Source organism: Aythya marila (genome assembly GCF_965140915.1).
Source record: "Aythya marila genome assembly, chromosome: 3".
NCBI classification, from domain to species: domain Eukaryota; kingdom Metazoa; phylum Chordata; class Aves; order Anseriformes; family Anatidae; genus Aythya; species Aythya marila.
The window spans coordinates 96,424,305-96,446,180 of record NC_139044.1 but is presented as its reverse complement, the minus strand read 5'-3'; the positions used below and the strand labels follow the sequence as shown (position 1 = coordinate 96,446,180).

Below are 21,876 nucleotides of genomic sequence, written 5' to 3'. Positions count from 1 at the left end.
AGATGAAGAAGTTGCAAGTGTGGTTATAATGACACCCTACTATTTTATGTCTATAATCTCTTCTGATGCAGAAACTGATTGTGTACATGTTTTCAGTCTTTATTAAATAGAAAACAATGAGCCTAATTGATTTCGTACTGGCATGTAGGTTATGCATGCTACCATGAAACCTGTACTTTAATTTGCTTATCTATATTGGTCATACATTTGCTCTTATTTTACATTCTTAGGTCTACATTCTACTGTTCTCTCTGTAATGCTACTAGCTGATCTTAGAGATTAGTGAGACCTAGCTTCTTCAACATTTTCCAAATGCATATTTTTGCACTGGAAAATATGAAGTTCATTTAAGATGCATCAGTTTCATTATGGCAGAAAAGCATGGAAAACAACTGCCTTAGGAGTTGGGTAGCTTTGGGACAGTGATGTCTTTGATCCAGGACTTTGGAAGTCTCCACACTGAGTAAGCACAACATGATTCTTGACAAAGAGAGGCTACCATATTTAGGGAAATGTTGTGTGCTTTGGAAATAAAGTATTTGAACATGAAATTTAAGTTTCATATTTTATTTTGCAACTAATTTGGGAAAAAAACAGTGACATATATACAAATGTACCAAAATGATACACATCTTTTTAAACCACAAATGCATTATTTTTAATAGGTCGAGTGAGGACAACACCATACCAAACAAGAACAGAAGAATGAACAGCTGTTACCAGATCAGCATCTGCTTAGTGCTGATATTATGAAGCAACTAAGACTGAGCCTAATTAGCAACACAGAAACTAGTCAGTCAAAAAAGAAGAATTACCTGTAGGAACCAACTTGGAACTAACTGCAAGCTTCCATCTGTAATGAGATTTTTCTTGTTTAGCCTGAAAATGCCCTAAAATCGTGGATTCATAATAATACTCTTCTATACAGTAACTTAGTAGTAAGACATTTTAATACAAAATGTTAAGAAAAATCTGTATCCAACCATCTTCTTCATCAAACGTCTCACCCTGTTGGCTCTGAGAATTATAGCTATGCTTTGTACTGAGAATCTTGAGGACAGAACTTTATCTTGGGGTCCAGTTGTTCTGTATTCTGTACTCTTGATAACCATAGTGTTTTCAGATGCATGCATCTGAATGCATATTATTGTCACTCTAAGTCAACTTCTGGGCTCTGCTTTAAATTTTGAGAAACAGACTTTTTTATATATAAAACCAGATAATACAGCCAATTTCTCGTATGAACGTATAATGCCTTTATGAAATGACATAAAGTAATAACAAAGAATCTAAAGATAAAAATTATTTCTAATTTCAAACACTGAAAAAAAAAAAAAAGAGCTTTAAGGCTCTAAAAATGGAAGGAAGAGACAGTTTTAACTTAAGAATGTGCTGAACTCAATAAATACACGAAATGACTGATTAAAAATTTTAAAGAGACATTACAGGAACAGTTATTTTAAGCACTTAGTTCTTAGAGGTTATACATGCCACATTAACAAGGAAGCAGTCTGAATGTTTTCTTCTTCCCTTTCCTTATCAGATTATATTTAATATAATTAGGCTAATAAGTGATATCTTATAACTTTAGTACAGGGATAAAAGCACATGTAGAAAAATCATGGCTATTTTCAGCAAGGCTAAATATATATTTGGTATGTGGGAGGATAAGATGTCAAATATTGATTTCATTATTACAGTTTTCATTGGATTAAAGTTCTCCTTTTCAATCAAACAACATAAATTTAGAAATGAGCAAATACAGGCCAGTGATTAATGGTGTTGGGTATTTTCTATAATCAGGTTCCAAACTGAGATACATTAAGGGACTAAGTTTCGAGGCAGACTGAAAATCTGTCTTCAAACAGGATGTTTTAAGTTAATTTCCAAAAAGAGAGTTATTGATAATCAATAAGCACAAATGAAACTTAGGCCAAAAGAATCTTGTTTTTAATAGAAGAAAGATTTATTCCTTCCTACTTAATAAATGACCACTTGCTGAGAATTTATCTCATTGTAGCTTCATACAGATCTTACCACAGCTGAATAAGTGTCCTTGAAATGTAAATCAATTATACTAAACCAAAGTTCTGTGAAAACAACTTAATATACTCTTATTCAAATCCAAACAAATCAAACTAAAGGACTTTCAAAATAAATAACTTTTCAATACTACAGTGATAAGATTTGAGGAAAACTTATTACAGTATCAAAGTAGGGAAAAAACCCACATTGTAGAAAAATGAAAAACAAGGGAAGAAAATATTAAAGGTAATGAACAAGCGTAGTCTACCTAGAGCAGCCATGACAGACATACTGAGATAGATAAGTAAAATTGTTTATGCCCTCAAGGCATATGTGGTATAGTTTAACATGATTTACCTAATTAATTTCTTTGGTGCTTATAACTTATTTTTAGGGGAAAAAAAAATAGCAGTAGGAAGAAAATAAAAACATAATAATAATAATAACAATAAAACACTAAACACTGAAATGTAGTTTTAGTTATAGATCCAGTATTAAACAAATATTGAAGGATATCTGAAATCACTTACGTGTTCACTGGAAGTTTCAAATACCACCACCATTTACTTCAATATGAAATACATACAGACACTTGTGAAAATTGCTTCCAATGGGAGATTTAAAGAGCTCAACCTCCTTAGTTTATCTGAGAGATTGAGAAGTGACGTAGTACTTCAAAGAGGGGAAATATAAGGCTTACTAAAGGCTTTCTACTTTATTGGAGAAAAACATAACATCACAGCTGGATGGAGAAAGATCAAACCAGACCAGTACAACTGAGAAGTTAGGTGTACATTTTTAACACTGGTAGAGTTAACCGAAGAAAAGAATGGTCAAGAGAGATGGTAGATTGGTGGATATTTGTTTATGTTCTCATATCAAGATTGGATTCCTTTCCTGATGATAAAACTCACCAAAACACAAGTTATTGCCTCAGTAATACTTAATGGGAAATGACATTCTTATCACTTTAAAATTTGGAAATACCAGGTTTATCCTACTTTTTGATTTTATTAATTGTTTTTACTAATTTTCTTTTCTAAATTTACTCAAAGTGACGCTTTTTATTGAAACAACAGATCAAAAGTACCATGCATGCTTTGGTTGAAGGAGCACCATAAAGTTTTCTAATGTACTTCAAACACCATTTTTTAAGGTTTTAAAGAATGTGGAGGAAGGAAGATACAAACTCCTACACACACTCACTGAATTACAAAAGCTCACTGCATATAAATACTTTACCTAGCAGTTTATTTTACATTATTTCACTCATGGTTTTCCATTAGTACAGATTTATTTCAGCAGCCTCTATTATAGTCTTTGTTTGAATTCAGGATTATCTGTTTGTTAAATCCTGAATTATTCAAAGTAGTCAAATACAGAAGACAGATGACTTCTGGTACATAATGATCAAACTGCCTAATACCTCCTTGGACCTCTCTGATAAATTGCCAAAAATAGCATACTTAATTTGACACACTCTACAACAGAGATTTTTGCTCTAAAAGTGGAACACACTCATTAATCAGCTTTTACTTTGGAAATTTTCTTATTTTATTCTTTCTACGAAGTTTGAAATAAGTAGGTGACTTAGAGTAGTTTTAATTAATGTAGAAAAAAAAATAAAATATTTTTTCTCTTCAAATGAAAGCTAAAAATATTAAAACCCCTTCTTCTGTTGTCTTGGAAATATGTGAAATCTAAAGTATAGCATACATACTGTAAATGTACAAAAGAAGGGGTTTCATTATCACACCTGTTAATTCATTCTATCTGTGTTGGTAAGCTTTATTGCTAGGACATGCTAGGTTTCCATAGTGAGACTTTACTTTACTTGATCTCTGGGGAATTTATGCATTTTTGAAGCACAAGCATAAGCCAAATCATGTATTCTGCAACTCCCACTGAATATGTGGAAAGAATCTTTGTATATAAGCATGAATGAGGGGAGAGGGATGAACACGAAATGACTGAGTATATGTAACATCACAGAACAAGGTGGAACAAGAACTGAGTACAATTATATCTGCTGGGAGTGTTAAATCCATGAGACAAAGGTTACTGATATGAAGCTGACATGGTAAAGCATGTTGTTGCATTGTTCTGGTGCATTTGTTCTGAAAATTTGTTCTGGTGGTTGTCAGCTTTCACAGGGCATTTGGGGACTCCTTTTGACTAGTATCAAAAACAAAACAAAACAAAACAAAACAAACAAACAAACAAAGAGGTTTACTAGGAAATTGAGGCATAACTTTTTTAATGATCGACATCAAAAGATTGAAATTCAAAACAAAGTACCACAAGAAAAACAAGACAAAGCAAACAAAACAAAACAACACCTTGCCCATATACCTGTTAATTTTAAAAACTACCCTGACCTGATGGAATATAAGACCATAAATATGGTTCAAGGCAAAGTTTGAAGACCCACTAGTTAGACCTTTTATACTATGTAGTTTTATTTATACATTCAGCTTACCAAGCATTTTCAACTATATTTAGTTAATGTATTCAAATATGTATATTGAATACATTACACCAGCAGCAAGGGCATGTGTGCAAGTGAACGTGTAGGTCCTGAAGACCCAGCTAGACAAGCCAGTGACCAGGTGACATTGGGAGCCCTCAGGGGGTGTGTGTCTCTGAGGGTGAGTCACCTGCAGGTGGCCACTGGAGGGACTAGAAGTTCTGGTAAGACTATGGGACCTGGGCTTTTGTGTGTGTTTGTGTGTGCGCGCTCACAGGTAGGTCTGAGTACCAGCACCTGGAGTGAGGCTGCAGCCTCATGGGTTTCATATGCCCAGGTGTCAGCAACTGAGGAGACTGGAATCCAGGGGTAGCTACTGGGCAGGCTGGGTGTCTAAGCCCAGTTATTGCAGGGGTGCACACTGTACATGCATTTATTTCCTTCTAACACATCTCTGTACCAGAGAGGAGAAACAGAATGAGGCCGTTGATGCTGTCTGTAGTCATATGAGTTCTGAGAATGTCTATCTGTGTTAATGTATGTGTCCAGATGTATGTTGTGGGTGCTTATGTGAGCTCTGTGTGCTTGTGCTTGCTAGGGGTACTGCAAAGTATTATTCCAGTTTCTGGCTGGATCTTGGGGAATGAAGCTGCAGCATCCTCACCTCTGCAGAGCTGCTGGAGTCAGCAGACCCTTGTTCAACAGTATTCACTTAAACTTTCAGGGGTTCTTCTGTGGGTTTTGTTTGTTTGTTCATTTGTTTTTGGTAACTCATGCAATCTTATGACTAGATATAAGTCACAGAATCACAGAATGGTTGCGGTTGGAAGGGACCTCGGGAGGTCACCTGGTCCAACCCCCTGCTCAGGCAGGACCTCCCAGAGCAGGCTATCCTGGACCATATCCAGATGCCTTCTGACAATAAAATAACAATGGTGTTAGCTGTATCTTATTATTTTCCAGTATTATTTGGGATGTATTATGTTAAGGTAGATCTGATGAACTCCAATGAATAAAGCAATTTTAGCTCTGTAGGAGTGCAATGACTTGTTTTAAGCTAGAGCTGAATTTAGAGTCTCAAAAGAGTAACTAACTATAGTTACTATTTCATTTTCAATTATTTTGAGGATTGATACTCTTCAGAAGAAAGACGAAGCAAGAGTCCCAAGATTAAATCTCTCACTTGTAAAGACAGTCCGAAATAGAACAAAAAAATGGCAATTTAATCTATTTCAATCAGTCTTTCAGTCACCTAAAACTAAGTTAAACCAGTACATTTCTGGCTTTCACCAGTGTGTAACTAGAGTCCATTAAGTTTATAATTTGTTTTTACATGCTTTTTATACCATAAAAGTCATTAAATTCAGCATTACAAAACCATTTCTCAAAATACAAAAATTTCTAAAGAATCTTTACAATACTAAGGTAAATAACAGTTATGTGGTGGTTCAGTCAAGTTTACCATTACACTCAAGTAAAATATCTAATGTACAGATATACATGTGGGGAAAAAAAATCTCCCTAGGTGTTTACCAACAGCTTTAGTTTTCTAGTGAGTATTTAGAAAAAAACAAGATATATTGAAAAATAACAAAAAAGTAGTTTTCAGAATTGGTTACTCTATCCCAAGCTTTCCTTTGTTATTCTGCCGATTCTTAGATTTCCAGAAGGATGAGTCACATTTTTTTCGCGCTCTCCATTTATTAGGTTTAAGACAGAGAGTAAAGTAAGCAGTACATTTAAATTCATAGTCACCAATAGTGGCATAACATGTACATCCTTAATACTTTGTAAAAGTAAGTTATAAGTGCAAACGATCACAGAATACATACTTGTGTTTGGTCGAGAAAACAACGAAATTAAAAAAAAAATAATGAAATCCCTAGAATTGTGACATTCTTTTTAGAGAAAAAAGAACTATGTATGTTAAATGTTTTTATCTGTATTACATGCATTTGTTATACAGTCACCAAAAACACATGGTTGTTGCAGTGCATTTGTCATTTTCTAAAATGTGATACAGGTCCTGCCTTTCTGGATGTACCTCATAATGGTGTGTGGGGGCAAAATGTTTAAAACAGTTTATGGAAGCACAGAATTTAAAAGTACAGATAAATTAAGAATCTGATTATATTTCTGACTTATAGAGCTCTTCTGTTTTCAATCTAACTACAGTGTTTCTAATCTTGAATGACAATTTATGAACTACAAAAATCAATAAAGATTCCATTCAAAAAATTGCATTTTAATGAATATCTAGGTGAACATAAGCAGAAACTGACAACAACATTGACATCGTCTTGTCTTCCTTTAAAATTGTGCATTTAATTTTATGCAGAAGCCTGAAATATGATTTGTGCTTTGCTAGGACGGAGCTAAATTTCCAAATGATGAATGTAGCTTCTGGATAAGAGTTTCACTTTGAGTAATGAAGGAAGACAACATTTAGGTAGAGGCATGCCTTTGTGTGGAACTGACTTTCTGCAAGTTGCATTCCAGGCATGTTTTTAAAGCAAAGACCAGACTGAATGCAAAGCAATTTACTATATAAAAAGTAAGCAAGCAAACACATACTTAAAGCAAACAGCAATGTGAAGCACAAATACTTTTTTCAAAAATAAATCCCTAGAAGTACCTGATCACACAATGGTAACAGCTACCCAATTTAAGAGCTGTAGTAATGAGTCAGCTCTTTAACTATCCCTGATATATAAACACAAATTTCTACCACTGCCTCGTTAGCCATGCTTAAAAGTAAAGGACTTTTTTCTGATGCATTTTTTTTTTTTTTTTTTTTTTTTTTACATTTCCTACCTTGGAACTGAGCATTAAAACCCTTTCTTCGGTGGTTGCTGTCAGATGTAAAATGGAGCCGTAACCAGTTCTTACTGCTGATAACAGGAGAAGGTAGATTCATACCAGTCAGCCTGGAAAAAAAAAAAAAAAAAAAAAAAAAAAAAGATTTGTCATGGTTGCAAAAACTCATGTTTAGACTTCCTTGAAGACATTAAAAAAAAAAAAAAAAAGCCAAAATATATTGTTGTATTGTTTACAATGTATATTTGTCAACAGTGATTCACTGTCATCTAATCTCAATTATTACTAGCTTAATATCTATAAAACATGGGAGTTTGTTTGTTTCATTATAGCTAGCCATTTTGTATCTCCAAACTACTTTGACGTGAATTAAAATAGAAACGTAATATTTTTAGTGTGTGTTTGTGCTTGTTTGTGTATGCAAACTATCAACTAATTCAGCAAACAATAATCAAATTATGACAAAACATGATCATCTGAACCCCTGCTGTGTCAGATACCTCACAGTAAACCAAATATAAGGAGTTAAGAAAGGATCAATAAGAGTTATGGGCACAAGATAATGTTAAGCTTGGATGGTAATTTATTGCTACATAAATATCCTGCCTAACTGTTTTGTGTGTATTCATGTCTACCCATATTTAATTAAATAATAATAATAATAATAATAATAGTAATAAATCAACATAACTAAATGTAAGGCAACTACGTTGCATTAGCTATCAGTAAAGAAGGAGTGCATACCAAAAAATTGTCTAATATAGGCAACAGGCCCTTGCACCAGATTTTGTCATAGTGTAGTCTATCATTGCACCACACCATTTGTTAATAAAAACTGGTTCAAGTACCTCAGAGCACTTTTGGGTACCTCAGAGTTCCCAAAATACTGATAGTTCATTTTCACATCTTAGTTTACCGGCTGTTTTTCGTTGTTGTTTATTTTTGCTTGTGTTTTTTTGTTGTTGTTCTGTTTTGTTCTGTTTTAAATGAAATACACGTGTAATAGCATTCTATCTGGCATATCCAGAACTCCAGATTTTAAAGTACATGGAACTCTTGGCTGTTTCTTCAGAAAGAAGACCCTAGCAATTACAGGCCTGTCAGTCTCACGTCAGTGCCTGGTAAAATCATGGAGAAGTTGGTTCTCGGACTTATTGAGGCGCACCTGGGGGACAAAGCAGTCATTGGTCCCAGCCAGCATGGGTTTGTGAAGGGTAGGTCCTGCCTAACTAACCTGATTTCCTTTTATGATAAGATCACCCGTATGGTGGACCAAGGGAAACCAGCTGATGTGATTTTTTTGGACTTCAGCAAGGCTTTTGACACGGTTTCCCATAGGATCCTACTGGACAAAATGTCCACCATACAGCTAAATAAAAACATCATACGATGGGTGAGCAATTGGCTAACGGGCAGGGCCCAAAGGGTTACGGTAAATGGGGCTGTGTCAGGCTGGCGGGCGGTCACCAGTGGGGTCCCTCAAGGCTCCATTTTAGGGCCGGTACTTTTCAATATTTTTATAAACGATCTGGATGTAGGAATAGAGGGTATTTTGAGCAAGTTTGCTGATGACACCAAACTTGGAGGAGTTGTGGACTCAAATGAGGGCGTAAAGGCCTTGCAGAGGGATCTGGACAGGTTGGAGAGCTGGGCGATCACCAACCGCATGAAGTTCAATAAGAGCAAGTGCCGGGTCCTGCACCTGGGACGGGGAAACCCTGGCTGCATGTACAGACTGGGCGATGAGACGCTGGAGAGCAGCCTAGAAGAGAGGGATCTGGGGGTCGTGATAGACAGCAAGTTGAATATGAGCCAGCAGTGTGCCCTGGCAGCCAGGAGGGCCAATCGTATCCTGGGGTGCATCAAGCACGGCATCGCTAGTAGGTCAAGGGAGGTGATTGTCCCGCTCTACTCTGCGCTGGTGCGGCCTCACCTCGAGTACTGTGTGCAGTTCTGGGCACCACAGTATAAAAAGGACATGAAACTGTTGGAGAGTGTCCAGAGGAGGGCTACGAAGATGGTGAAAGGCCTTGAGGGGAAGACGTACGAGGAACGGCTGACGTCACTGGGCCTGTTCAGCCTGGAGAAGAGGAGGCTGAGGGGAGACCTCATCACAGTCTACAACTTCCTCGCAAGGGGTTGTCAAGAGGCAGGAGACCTTTTCTCCATTAACACTAGTGACAGGACCCGCGGGAACGGGGTTAAGCTGAGGCAGGGGAAATTTAGGCTGGACGTCAGGAGGGGGTTCTTCACAGAGAGGGTGGTTGCACACTGGAACAGGCTCCCCAGGGAAGTGGTCACTGCACCGAGCCTGTCTGAATTTAAGAAAAGATTGGACTGTGAACTTAGGCACATGGTCTGAACTTTTGGGTAGACCTGTGCGGTGTCAAGAGTTGGACTTGATGATCCTTAAGGGTCCCTTCCAACTCAGGATATTCTATGATTCTATGATTCTAATATTAAATTCTTGTATGAACTAAATTGTACATAAATAAAAAAGTAAAAACACCTCCTTCTAAAAGTGAATTCAAAGTACATCTTTCATTAGCCACATTTATAATAAACAGTTATTTTCCAGGCACACAATATACACATATTTTCAGATCTATGTGAACCCTATAATTTACAGCTAAATAGGATAATACGATGATTTGTAACTAAGTAAGATAATGGCAATATGAACATGAAACAGACAGTATTTGAAGTAACCTATTAAATAAAGTTTTAATTTAGCTGTGTGATTTCTGTGATAGTGTACTAGACAGGAATACATTTACTGGAAATGCTGCTTGTCTTTTAACTGAAGACAATGAGAGAGTGAAATATGACTTAGTGGCTAATTTAATTATAAGGATATTTTGGGAAGCAAGCTTATAAACTATGCATAACATTTTTATTTTTATTTTTTCCTGTAAAGTGTTCAAAATCTCTTCATTGCAGTAGACAAATTCAGAAATAACAATAAATTCAACAAAAAATTAGGAAAAAATTCTATAGTGTGAGGGTGGTCAAACACTTAAAGACTATAATGGTATAGAAGAAGTAATATCTAATCTGAATTACATAAATCAAGTTTTTTCATATGTATATGAAAAATATGTTATTTAAGCATGTGCTGAAAATGTTTTCATCACAATTACTAATGTCAGCTAGTTCCTTAGCTTCTAACTTCAGAGGGGTTAAAATTGGTTGTCACTTTGACAAGTGACAGGCTTGAATGCTGTGTGTTAAACAGTATTTGAGTCCACATGGAGTGCAGATTAAAGGAAACATAAAATTGCTGTTCATTCACTGAGTGACCTGTTAAAGAGCCAACCCACAGGGGGAAAAAAAAAAAAAAAGTATTTTTTTTTCAAATAAATTTGTATAGCAATGCATTTATCTGAAGCTTCAGAATGAAAATTGTACAGGGAACCTCAGCCCTTTCATTTCTAAATACAAGATTTTTGCACAGTGCTCCCCAGAACAAGGCAGATATTTCAGAGGACTCCTGTGCATGCTGCTTATTGCAGCACCATAAAAACCTACTTGGCCAGGTTTGAAGTTTTACAGTTATATTAGTGTGATACTACTCCTCAGCTGATAAACACTCCATCTCACAAGAAATAATGAGAAATAATTAAACTGTGTCAGCTACTCTCCTTGTAAACCTGAAGCTAGTTTGGCTGGAATAGGATCACAAATAGCAGAGACTTTCTTACTGTTGAGCAGTGTAAGGAGTAAATAAACAACTTCATGTTTTATTATTTCACTTGATGCTTTCATTTTTATTATTATTCTGTAATTTCCTCTCAGACACTAATATACTGTTAATACACATAATGCATTCCATTTTCATATAATCTTGAAGGAGTTATGTTTTCCTTACGAGCTGTGTGCCACATACAGAAGCAGAATGTTCTTTGAAGTCTCTATTCCACTTTCACGAGATAGTGCTGGGTTTTATTACAGTGAGTACTAATGGGTTTGTCACTAAAATATTTATTTTCTCCAGCTAAAAATTCAGCTAAAAGTATTTATGAAATCATATTTAACTCAAATTCGGGTATAGCTACAGTATTTTACACTTAATTGAGAGGAAGAACAATTTTGGTTTTGGTTTGATAAGAAAAGAAACTAATTAATGGTTTTGTCTGAACAAAAAAAAAAAAAAAGAAACTTCTATTTAAAGGGTTCTTGACATTTTTTTCACTATATCCAAATGATATTTTATTCTTATCTTAGAAAACTGTTAACACTTTACCTCCCTAAAATTGAAAATGTGGGAAAGAATTAAAAAAAATAAATCTGTGGATTTGGGAGTTTATTTTGTCAACTCATTTACACTTTTCCTTCTGTCTATTTTATGTATTTTCCCCATTTTGTGTTCAGCCAAACAGCAATCTATGGTTTAATATATGCTGTTTGTCACATTGAGTCCACGTGAAGTTGTTACATTCATTAAGACCATAACTAACTTGATTGCATTATAACTTGAAGCATTGCCTGGACAACAATTCAGATATGTTTCGTGTGGAATGATTAATAAGAGAAAAGTGAGAAGTGATAACTTTGTGATAACTTCATGGATTTTTCAAAATGCATTATTATGGAGCATTTTCAAAGTCTGGTAAAATGTTATTCATTCCTTTCTTTCCCTTCTCAGGGCACTTACTAATTGTTACATTAAAAATGCTAATGGCTGACCTAAATAAAACTAAATTATTATGATTTAATATAAGGTTGTTTTGTATTATATATTCCGTTAAATAAAGTTTTAAGTGACAAAGCCTTATTCAGGTTCCTTAAATAGGAAATGTTAAGCAAAAATTTGATACTTTGTCCCAGAATTGACTCAGATCAATGCCTTCCAAGAAAAAAAAAAATCATGTTACCTGGGCAGAAGTTTACATACATGCTCAGAAGCCCTTTGGCCTGGTGAAATAAGAAGAAAAACATGGGCTTCATCTTATCTAATTTCAACTGTTCAGTAGTCTGAACCTGGGCTAAGCTCCCTGTACAGTCAAGGGAGAGGAACAGGTATTTTGGGAGCACACATTGCATGAAGTATTTTAGACTTCCGCACTAGTTCCACATTAGTCTCACCTTAGAAATGAGAGCTAGAATATCAATATCAACAGTTAAATATTAACAGTTAACATCATCCAAGGCATATAAATGTTATTATAATTTATATCATGTGACATGCCAAAACTCATAATTTTATTCTCTGAAGAAAGCTGCCTCAGTCTCTCTCCAGTTATTCTAATTATTTTGTGCCCAAAATCTCCAGTCTTTTTTGCAAGATTTGTAATTTTTATTTATTTATTTATTTTTTGTAAGTGGCATTTGGAAAGCAGTTTTATTAAGAACACCTCAGCTTATTGATTCAACAGTACTAGCAAATATTTTTCTTCATTACTGTTCTGATATTTGAATATCAATATTCCATGGCACTCTGGATACAATATGCCTCCTCTGGAATTTTATTACTGCACTCAAGCTGGTGAATAAAGGAACAATAATTCCTTACACATCTAGGTTTTTGCTGATATATGGCTTTCATTGTCCACCTAAAGTGGAACATTAAGTTCTAGGACACAGAAATCAATTAGATTTTATTGTTCAATGCAGTGATATCCAACTAAGGCCTTAAATATTGTAAGCCACTCTACCATACGTTTGCAAGGAATTCTTATGTCCAGATTCAGGGAAGATATGTGTGGGGTCTTAAAGTTAATATGGCAGCTGTTCTGAAGGGAAATGAAAATTTAAAACAAGCTCACAATTGAACAAATAAAACTAAATTGTGCGCTTTTTTGTTGCGCCTGATATACAGCAATTGAGCACTTTGTTGATAAAAATTTAGCCTTAAAAAATTATCTTGTTGATTGTAATTATTAACACGTGCAATGATAAAATTTAGTTCTCATAGCACATAGTATTCTCCTTAGGAGCATTGCAGCTACAGTGTTTTTATTGCCATTACTCATATGGGCATTTTTGTTAATATTCTGAAAACTGTATATATACATATATTTTTGTTGTTTTTGTTCATACTAATCCCTTAAAAAAATCATTATAATGAAGTCCATAAATGAGAAATTTGAATTTCATCAATAACATTTAGAAATTACTCATTTAAAAAATAAGTTGAGAAATTATTTTTTATTTTTTAAAATTTATTTTCATTTACTATCAGTTCGTAATAAAGGATTAATATCTAACATGATAGATTGCAAAATGCAGATGTCTAAAGCAACGTTCAGTAACCATTAATCTTATGAAATATTTATTATTTGCCAATTTCATTGTCATTTTTCATACAGATACTAATCTCCCAGAATTGTTCCTTCTTAGTCACATCAGCTAAGAAAAATGCAAATGTGCAGACACATTGTTATGAAAAACGTATTTTAAATATATAAAATAATAACTAGTGTAAATGGGATTTAAATTTTTAAGTGCATTAGGGACCTATTATAATTTTTTTTTTTTTTTTTTTTTTTCTGGAAAAGGTCTATTCTCTAATTCTCTAAAGGATGTAAACTCATGACAGATAACAGGACATTCTTAACATAGGTAGTTGCAATGAAAAAGGCATCGACAGGTATATTAAGTTTGCAGTTATGCAGTCCTACAATGTCTTTTCATTTGTAGATGCAGCCGTAAGATTATCAAAGCAATCTAAAATGAATATACTAATACTATGAATTGAAAAATGTTTTGAAATTCAGTATAACTTATTTCATTTCATTACTTTAATAACAGTTTTCTTTGTTGCTGCTTTTTCTTGGATGTGGACATTTAACAACAATCTCTAAAGGAGAAATTTAAGAATAAGTTTTAGAGCTCTTCTAGATTGTGTCTTTCTGCCTTCTCTATGGAGAATGAGTTTAGGATCGATCTATCTGACATACTCTCTTCAACAGTAAAACACAAAAGAAGAAAAATCTCATTATTGGTTCTCTATGTTCTTTACAATCCTTTATTATGGCTCTCTCAGATCATAAATCAATGAAATACTGTTATCTTACAATAGAGTTAAACAATATCTGATAAAAGAACATAACTCATTGACTAACTTCTGTAGACTGGCCAGAATGGGAATAATAGATAGCATTTTAAGTTTTCCAAGGATACAACTGTATGTAATTTAACTGATTTTCTGAAAAAATGTACTTTTGCTCTGTAAAGTTTTATGAAACTACATTTCTGTTTCATAATACTACTTCATAAAACATATCTATTTAAAAAAAAAAAAAAAAAAAAAAAGATTTAAATGTCTCAGATTTACGGAATTCACCAAAAGTACACAAAAGTAAACAATAATAATCAAAATAGAGGATAAAATATCCAGGATAAGGAAATTTTATAAATAATAGTCCATTTCAATGTATATTGAAACTGAGATAACTGATTAATTGGTCAGACCATCAGCTGCTACATTGTAAGAACTTCAATCTAGAATAATTTCCAGAACAACCTAGTCTTCACTTATTCTGGGGAAGATTATATACACATTAAGTGTATGTATTTATAAAATTCTACCTTCTTCAGTCATTTTGACAGCATAAGAAGAAACCCTTTCCAGTCTAAAAGGTGGCAGCAGCTTGCCTTACGCTCACAGACATTATAATGCCACAAAACCCAGCTGTGCTCAGTGATCTTCTGACATCTCTAGCTTAAATCAGGTCAGCCAGGTTTGTGCCACAAATATGTGCATGCACATCCACTTTTCTACATGAAAATTAGATTTATTGTACATAAAAATGTCATTATACCTCTTCTCCAGGAGTAACATAATCCTTTGACTAACCAGACATCATGCAAAAGCCTCACTGACAGCTGTGAACAAGCATTATCCTCAATGGGATTGGTCTACAACACAGAACACGATTAGTATCACTTGAAACATGACTCAGTAATGTAAGAAACAATCTTTTTTTAATTACATCATCACTTATTTTTTTGCTTTACACACTACCCCATCCTTCAAGGTCTTCTGAGTACTGAGACTATTTGTATTCTCCATAAATGTCTATATCCCTGCGTTTCTGCATGTATATATTCCAATCCCATACCTATTTCATTCAGCAACCCAGATCATAACTAATGTGGTTCATTCTCTCCAGAAAGCAGTGTCTCAGTTTGAATCAAGGTTGATACATATATTCCACAGTATGAATCCAATTTGTACTGAATGCAGTACCACTGATACAACAGTGTTACATGAAATTGGTTCATATTAACTAGGTCTCTTCTACCACTTCTGCATTTAAAAGTGCCTTGTAGAGAAGCCACCTTTCATGTCAAGTTGCTCTAAGGACTATCATCTGAGGAGGACTTAGACAAAACCTTCGGGAAAAAAGTGTAACTGACAACCAACGAATTCAGAACTGATTGAGAGTGTTGCATTACTTATAGGAAAAAATATTAATCTCAAGTTAAATCAATTATTGGTTCCCCAATTTTGATTCCCCAGGTTCACTGAAGTGTGTAAGACATTATACATGATACTTTAACGTTACATACCATGTTATCATTCGTCTTTTGGGTATTAAAAATAAATACATCCAAAGTAGTTATAATTTTAATTTTGTCTGAATTTTTATGCATGTCTGCAATAATAAGAAAGTCTGAAGTAGTTTGATGATACAACGAATGCTCATATTGCCAAGGTCAAGCTATTTTTAAATCTGATTTTTCACTTCTTTACAATCATATATATCACCTCTGAAAGTGTTCTCATGTAGAACATGTGGAAGTCATTGCTAAAATGTGACAGACATAAAATCCACAAATATTTAAAAAGACCTACTGATGGTCCATCAGTAGTTTTTAACTGTAATCGTTAAATGAACCATTCAGTTCATGAATGTTTCTATGGCAAAAATACAATAGTATAAAATATACTAATAGTATAAAATTATTCTGCATTAAAAATGACTCACATCTGTAACTCCATCCTAATAGAAATACTAAATTCCTATTAGACCATTATTATAATAGTTAAGGAAATAGAGAGAACTCATTAAAACAAGAAATGATAGTGCTACTGCAAATAACAGTGTAGTTCCAGGTGCATCTTTTTGTTTAACTTGTGAATGTTAAGAAACAGCCCAGACTGACTGAAAAGGGCATTTGGAAAAAACAACAACAACAACAAAAACACACACAACTCAATTGAGTTTTTATGGACTGATAATTAACAATTTAGGATTCAATTCTGAAAATCCTTGATCAATACTGAAATCCCATTGAAGTCTACAGGACAACCACATGCAGTGGTTTTCAGCATTATCTCTATCTGGTACTGCAAGTTTCCTTTTCATAAAAAGGACTATAAAATGTTTCTGTTTGAGAACAATGAAAATAGAATATTTAACCATAATACCGTATATGTATATGTATATGTATATGTATATGTATATGTATATGTATATGTATATGTATATGTATATGTATATGTATATGTATATGTATATGTATATGTATATGTATATGTATATGTATATGTATATGTATATGTATATGTATATGTATATGTATATGTATATGTATATGTATATGTATATGTATATGTATATGTATATGTATATGTATATTATTTTTTTTTGTTCAATGTAAAATGTGATGTGGTTGCTGAGATGCTGACTCTTAACGTCTTTGAAAATTACATCATTTAGTATCTTCAAGTGTTACAGAATTTGGGCAATTACATTTCAAAATTTTAGTGTGATCAGCAAATATATAACTTGTATAAAAGATTAGCATGATGGTAGCCACGCAATGATAATATTTAAACAAGTAACAAGTCTTCTTACTCGGTATCTTCATGTGGTAACATTCAAAAACAGACAAGCAAGTGAACCCAACACGTAGGAATAGCCCTAACCACATGTCCAAACTGTGCTCTTCATATCTCTAAAAAGTAAGTTTTCCCTTGGGATGGAAGCATTGTGTAGCTCCATCACTATTTTCTCCTACTCATGTTAAGCATTGAGTTAGACAAACAACACTATATTTACTCATTTCAGTGATGGTATGCATTTCATTGATATTCTGAAGTGGTAAAATTAACCTTGCTGGGTTTTGTTGATACTTTGATTAATGTTCAAGTGTAATTTTTTTCAAGACTAATTTTAGAATTGGCAGGATGTAGACCTAAGGCAAATGTTTAAATTCTTAGTACATCTTGTCAAGCTTGTCAAGTTGACTTCATTTTTCACACATTTTCCTTACATTGACCATATTATTTTGTTCTTATAGTTATATAATTAAGTAGAAGTCTCTAACTAGGCTATTTTAAGTGTCAAAAAGTAACTTTATTTCCATTGGAACCACATAGTTTTCCCTGAAAAACAGAGGTTGTGAGGGAAAAACGCAATTTTCTAGCGATACATGCCTGTTTTCTTTTATTTTCATTTTGTCTGTATACAGAAATTAAAGATATTAGTTAGAAGCAAACAGAAAAGCTTAATGTTCTCCCACACACACTGTTTAATAATTACCAGAAAATGGTAACTTTATAATGAAAAGAACTATGCAACCAAATCAGGAACTGACATTTAGTTAATTCAGTTTCACAAAAAAAGGTCTAATTTCCTTGAAATTATAACATCATGAAATATGATTTCCAGGTTGAATCAGCAGTATAGTGCAACAAAGAGTACCAATGACAGTTAGATATAAGATATTAACTGCATCTTATTTGGAGAAAATTTCAGCCTAACACTGGAAAACTGAAATAAGAAAAAATCATAATAATAACCTTCCCCATGCTGATTTATTACTTTTTTCTACTGTATGAAGCTGACATATTTTACTTTAAAATAGAATTACTTTATAAATTCTATTTTATAAGTAAAATAGAATTACTGTATAAAGAAAACACCAACACCTTTTGCACAGACTCTGGATTTACTGTTTAATATCTTGTTAAGCAAGAGTAATATTTGTTGGTTCATCTCTCAAATGTCACGGAAGAATAAATAAGCAATAGGTCATGCTAGAATGACACATCTTAATACCAAAATCAAGAAGCCCTAAAAAAAAAAACAAAAACAAACAAAAAAAAAAAACAACAACAACAAAAAACAGTAAATAGCGTCATAGAATATCTGACAGCAGATGAATTCTCTTATTTTAGATACACCCCCTACTAAGTTCTATGTCTGGTGTATTTCCAAATAATTAAAAGAAAAAAAAAGTATAGATGATTTCCAAAGAGATATTATCTGATTCAAGATATGATTAAAATAGTATTAATTTCAAGTAGTCTATATGTATTGGCAGAATAAATATATTTTCAATTACGTTTCTCTTAAGTGGGGTCGGGAGAGAGAAACTTTCCTGCTAAATTGCTATCAGAGTGCAAACACATACCTGTTTATAATAATGCATATTCTGGAAGCCAGGATATTTTATTTGAATTTTGGACACAGAATTTACTCAATTTCCTTATTTCCAAATGCTACAATTACCATTACAACTATCAGTAAGTTGTCTCAGTGTCAACTGCAACACCAATACCACCAGGACATGAATTGCTTCCATGTTGTTTTTCAGCAGTAAGCATGCATTTTATTTTATTTTATTTAACTGAATGCATTCCTGTTGTTGTTGTTTTTGTTTGTTTCTTTGTTTATTCAACCAGCCATGGTCTGTGCTAAGTGAGCATGGAATTCGATGAGCAATTTTGCCAGAATCAGACATGGTCCCAAGCTTTTTTTGGGTGGATATTTCAGGGTTCTTTGTGAAAGTAGAAACATTTTTCTTATCTTTTAACATCCACATATTTTCTGGCTAGAAAGTATTAGCAACAATAAACGTTGTGACATAGGTATTTTTCCACTGCTAAGAGGCAAAACACTTAAGCTAGTAAGACGAATAGCTTAGCTAGATAGCAACTCTGTTATTTTTAATTGCTGACATGATGAGTAATTTATTGTTCCATCAAATTTTCATATATTTTGAAGCTGCCCATACTGCTTCATGAAGATTATTGCCTACACCACAAATGCTACACCCAGCCAAGTTACTTCCTTAATATAACAAATGCAACTTACTAATTCTAAGAAAAAACAAAACGATTAACCTCCCCACCCCAAAATAACAACAGCAACAACAAACAATTATAAAAAATATATGTTGTAAAACAGTTAGATATGTACTCTTAAGAAAAGATTTCATAACATATAGATGGAGGGTTGCCCAATTGCTAGTGTCCTATTATAAGACAAATTTTTCCAAAGCAGTCATTCAGTTCCTGACTCCTCTGAAATTTCAATAAACTTTGATTAAGTTTACACCTATAGACTCTTAAAAGTTTCAGCGGTGTGTAAACGTACTGTATTGCACACACTGCTGCCATTGTTTCCTTTATCATTACTGAAAAGTTAGCCTAAATATTCTATTGCCCCTCATTGTCTGTTCTTCCTCTTCACAAAAAGAAAAATCTCCTGTTTTCATATCTTTAGATTCACATACTTCCTTCCTTCTTTGCAGCACATAAAATTAGTTGAATTTATGTATTAGGAGAATTTCTGTATCCTTCTCTGCTTCCTGACACACTAACATTTCATTATAATTACTAGGTTCAGATAAAACCAGGTTCAGATTCTAAATTAACCAACAGCAGTAGCCTTGAATTGTTTGCGGCTTTGCAAATAGAGCAGTTAGTTTTCAGAAAACTTCAATAAACAGGTCAGTAAAGGAGACAAGGGAATAGTGGGACAGTCCATTAAAGTTAATTAGCTTGTTAAACTAATTACTTTACATATTGGGTGTAATATTACCCTGAACTTTCTCAGTTATTTTTCATTTATTCCTTCCTTGGGAAATTTTTCCTTCACTTGTTAAAAGCTCTACCACCCACCAGCATGGAAAGAAGAAAGAACAGCTCCTAACTGCTTAACTGCTTACAAAGAAAAAATGTCTTCTGCCACCTCTTCCCCCAGCCTTCATAGACTGAAGTCACTTTTAACACACATCACTGTTACAGAATCATGGAATTGTCTAGGTTGGAAGAGATCTCAAGATAATCAAGTCCAACCTCTGACCTAACACCAACAAGTCCTCCACTAAACCATATCACTAAGTTCAAAGTTCCGCAGCACATGAGGCTGTGGTTCAGCTTAGGCCCAGAGAAATCTGCCTGACCCATGATAAAGACTTCACAACAAAATTGCAATTTCTGTCTTTTGTGGATTGAAGATGGTATTGCTACTACAGCAGAAATTGCTATCAAATTGGAAGTGGTATATAGAATCACAGAATTCTTTAGGTTGAAAAAGACACCTGAAATCATCAAGTCCATCTCTACCACTACATACTACAAGTCTACTACATACTACAAAGTCCATCCCTAATCTATATCCCTGAATGCCACTTCCACGCATCTCTTAAATACTTCCAGGGAGAGTGACTCCACCACTTCCCTAGTGTCTTCTCTTCCCCAATGTCTAACCACTCATTCTGTTACGAAATTCTTCCTGATTATGGCTTAAACCTTCCTGAGCACAACCCAAGGCCTTTTTCTCATGTCATAATATTCTCTGTATCTGTTACAGATAGAAATGATTTGTTGAGGAGAAATGGTAAATAAAGAAGAGTTCTAACATGTTTAAGGTGACTTTTAAAAATTGTAGACGAAACCACCACCAACCAAACAAACAATCAAACATAAAAAACACCACTCAGGTCCCTGAAAGCATTGGCAAAAAATGCAGCAGGACAGGAAAGGCAAGGATGAAAACCATGTAGTTCTTTCTTTGCAGCTCTATTTGCCCTGCATGGAGGAATGCATCTTGATGTGGCTGGGACCATAACTAGGATTTCTGATAGACCTTGGGAGCTATGCCAGGAGAAGTTTTAACTGTAAGTGGGGAGAATAGATTGGAAGGTAAGGAACAGATTAAAATCCATTAGAAAAATAATATAAAACCTCACAGATTTAGGTTTCCAGAACCTTACAATAGCAGACACAATGTGAAAAGCTACACAAGTGAATCAAGAAAACAACAAATAATAATTCAGAATCCTTTGGGTATAAGAACACTGATAGCCAGCATATGACAAAAAGCAATTTATAACAAAATAAACACTCATAAAATATTCAGGAACACAACATAGTTACTGCTGAAAATTGGTGACATTAATTATGACTTCGGAAACCAAAAAAGATTATTTTTTGTTGAGAGCCAATTAGCAGCTAATTGCTTTAACATAGGCGTTAACACCTGTGAATGTCATTTACATAGACATGTACAAATAGACAATTGCAATGATGAAATTAAAGAGTAATTCTAAAAGTATAGGAAGCTGCAGAATATAACACTAAATTACTGGAGTTCTGTGCTGAAAACACTACAAAACATGGCTATTTTCTACTAACAGAAAATCTTTTTAACAATTTCAGAACCACAAAAGGCCTCCAAATAGAGGGAAAATAGCAAGGAATTGTGATTCATATATCAGAAACAAACGATGTTTCATTGATGAAAAATGAACAAGAATTTGAAGATTGCTCATTAAAAATCTTCTAGCTTTACTTATCTTGAAGGAAATCTAAATGGCCACATCCA

At 33.9% G+C, this 21,876-nt stretch overlaps 1 protein-coding gene across 1 annotated transcript in view; it reads right to left on the bottom strand.

The window, feature by feature from the left end:
• Positions 1–21,876, bottom strand: part of CSMD1 (CUB and Sushi multiple domains 1) — a 1,184,580-nt gene that overhangs the window by 442,098 nt on the left and 720,606 nt on the right. The window contains exon 6 of the mRNA XM_082756691.1: positions 7,307–7,419. Within this exon, the coding sequence (XP_082612817.1) occupies positions 7,307–7,419 (113 nt within the window). The remainder of the gene's footprint in view (positions 1–7,306; positions 7,420–21,876) is intronic.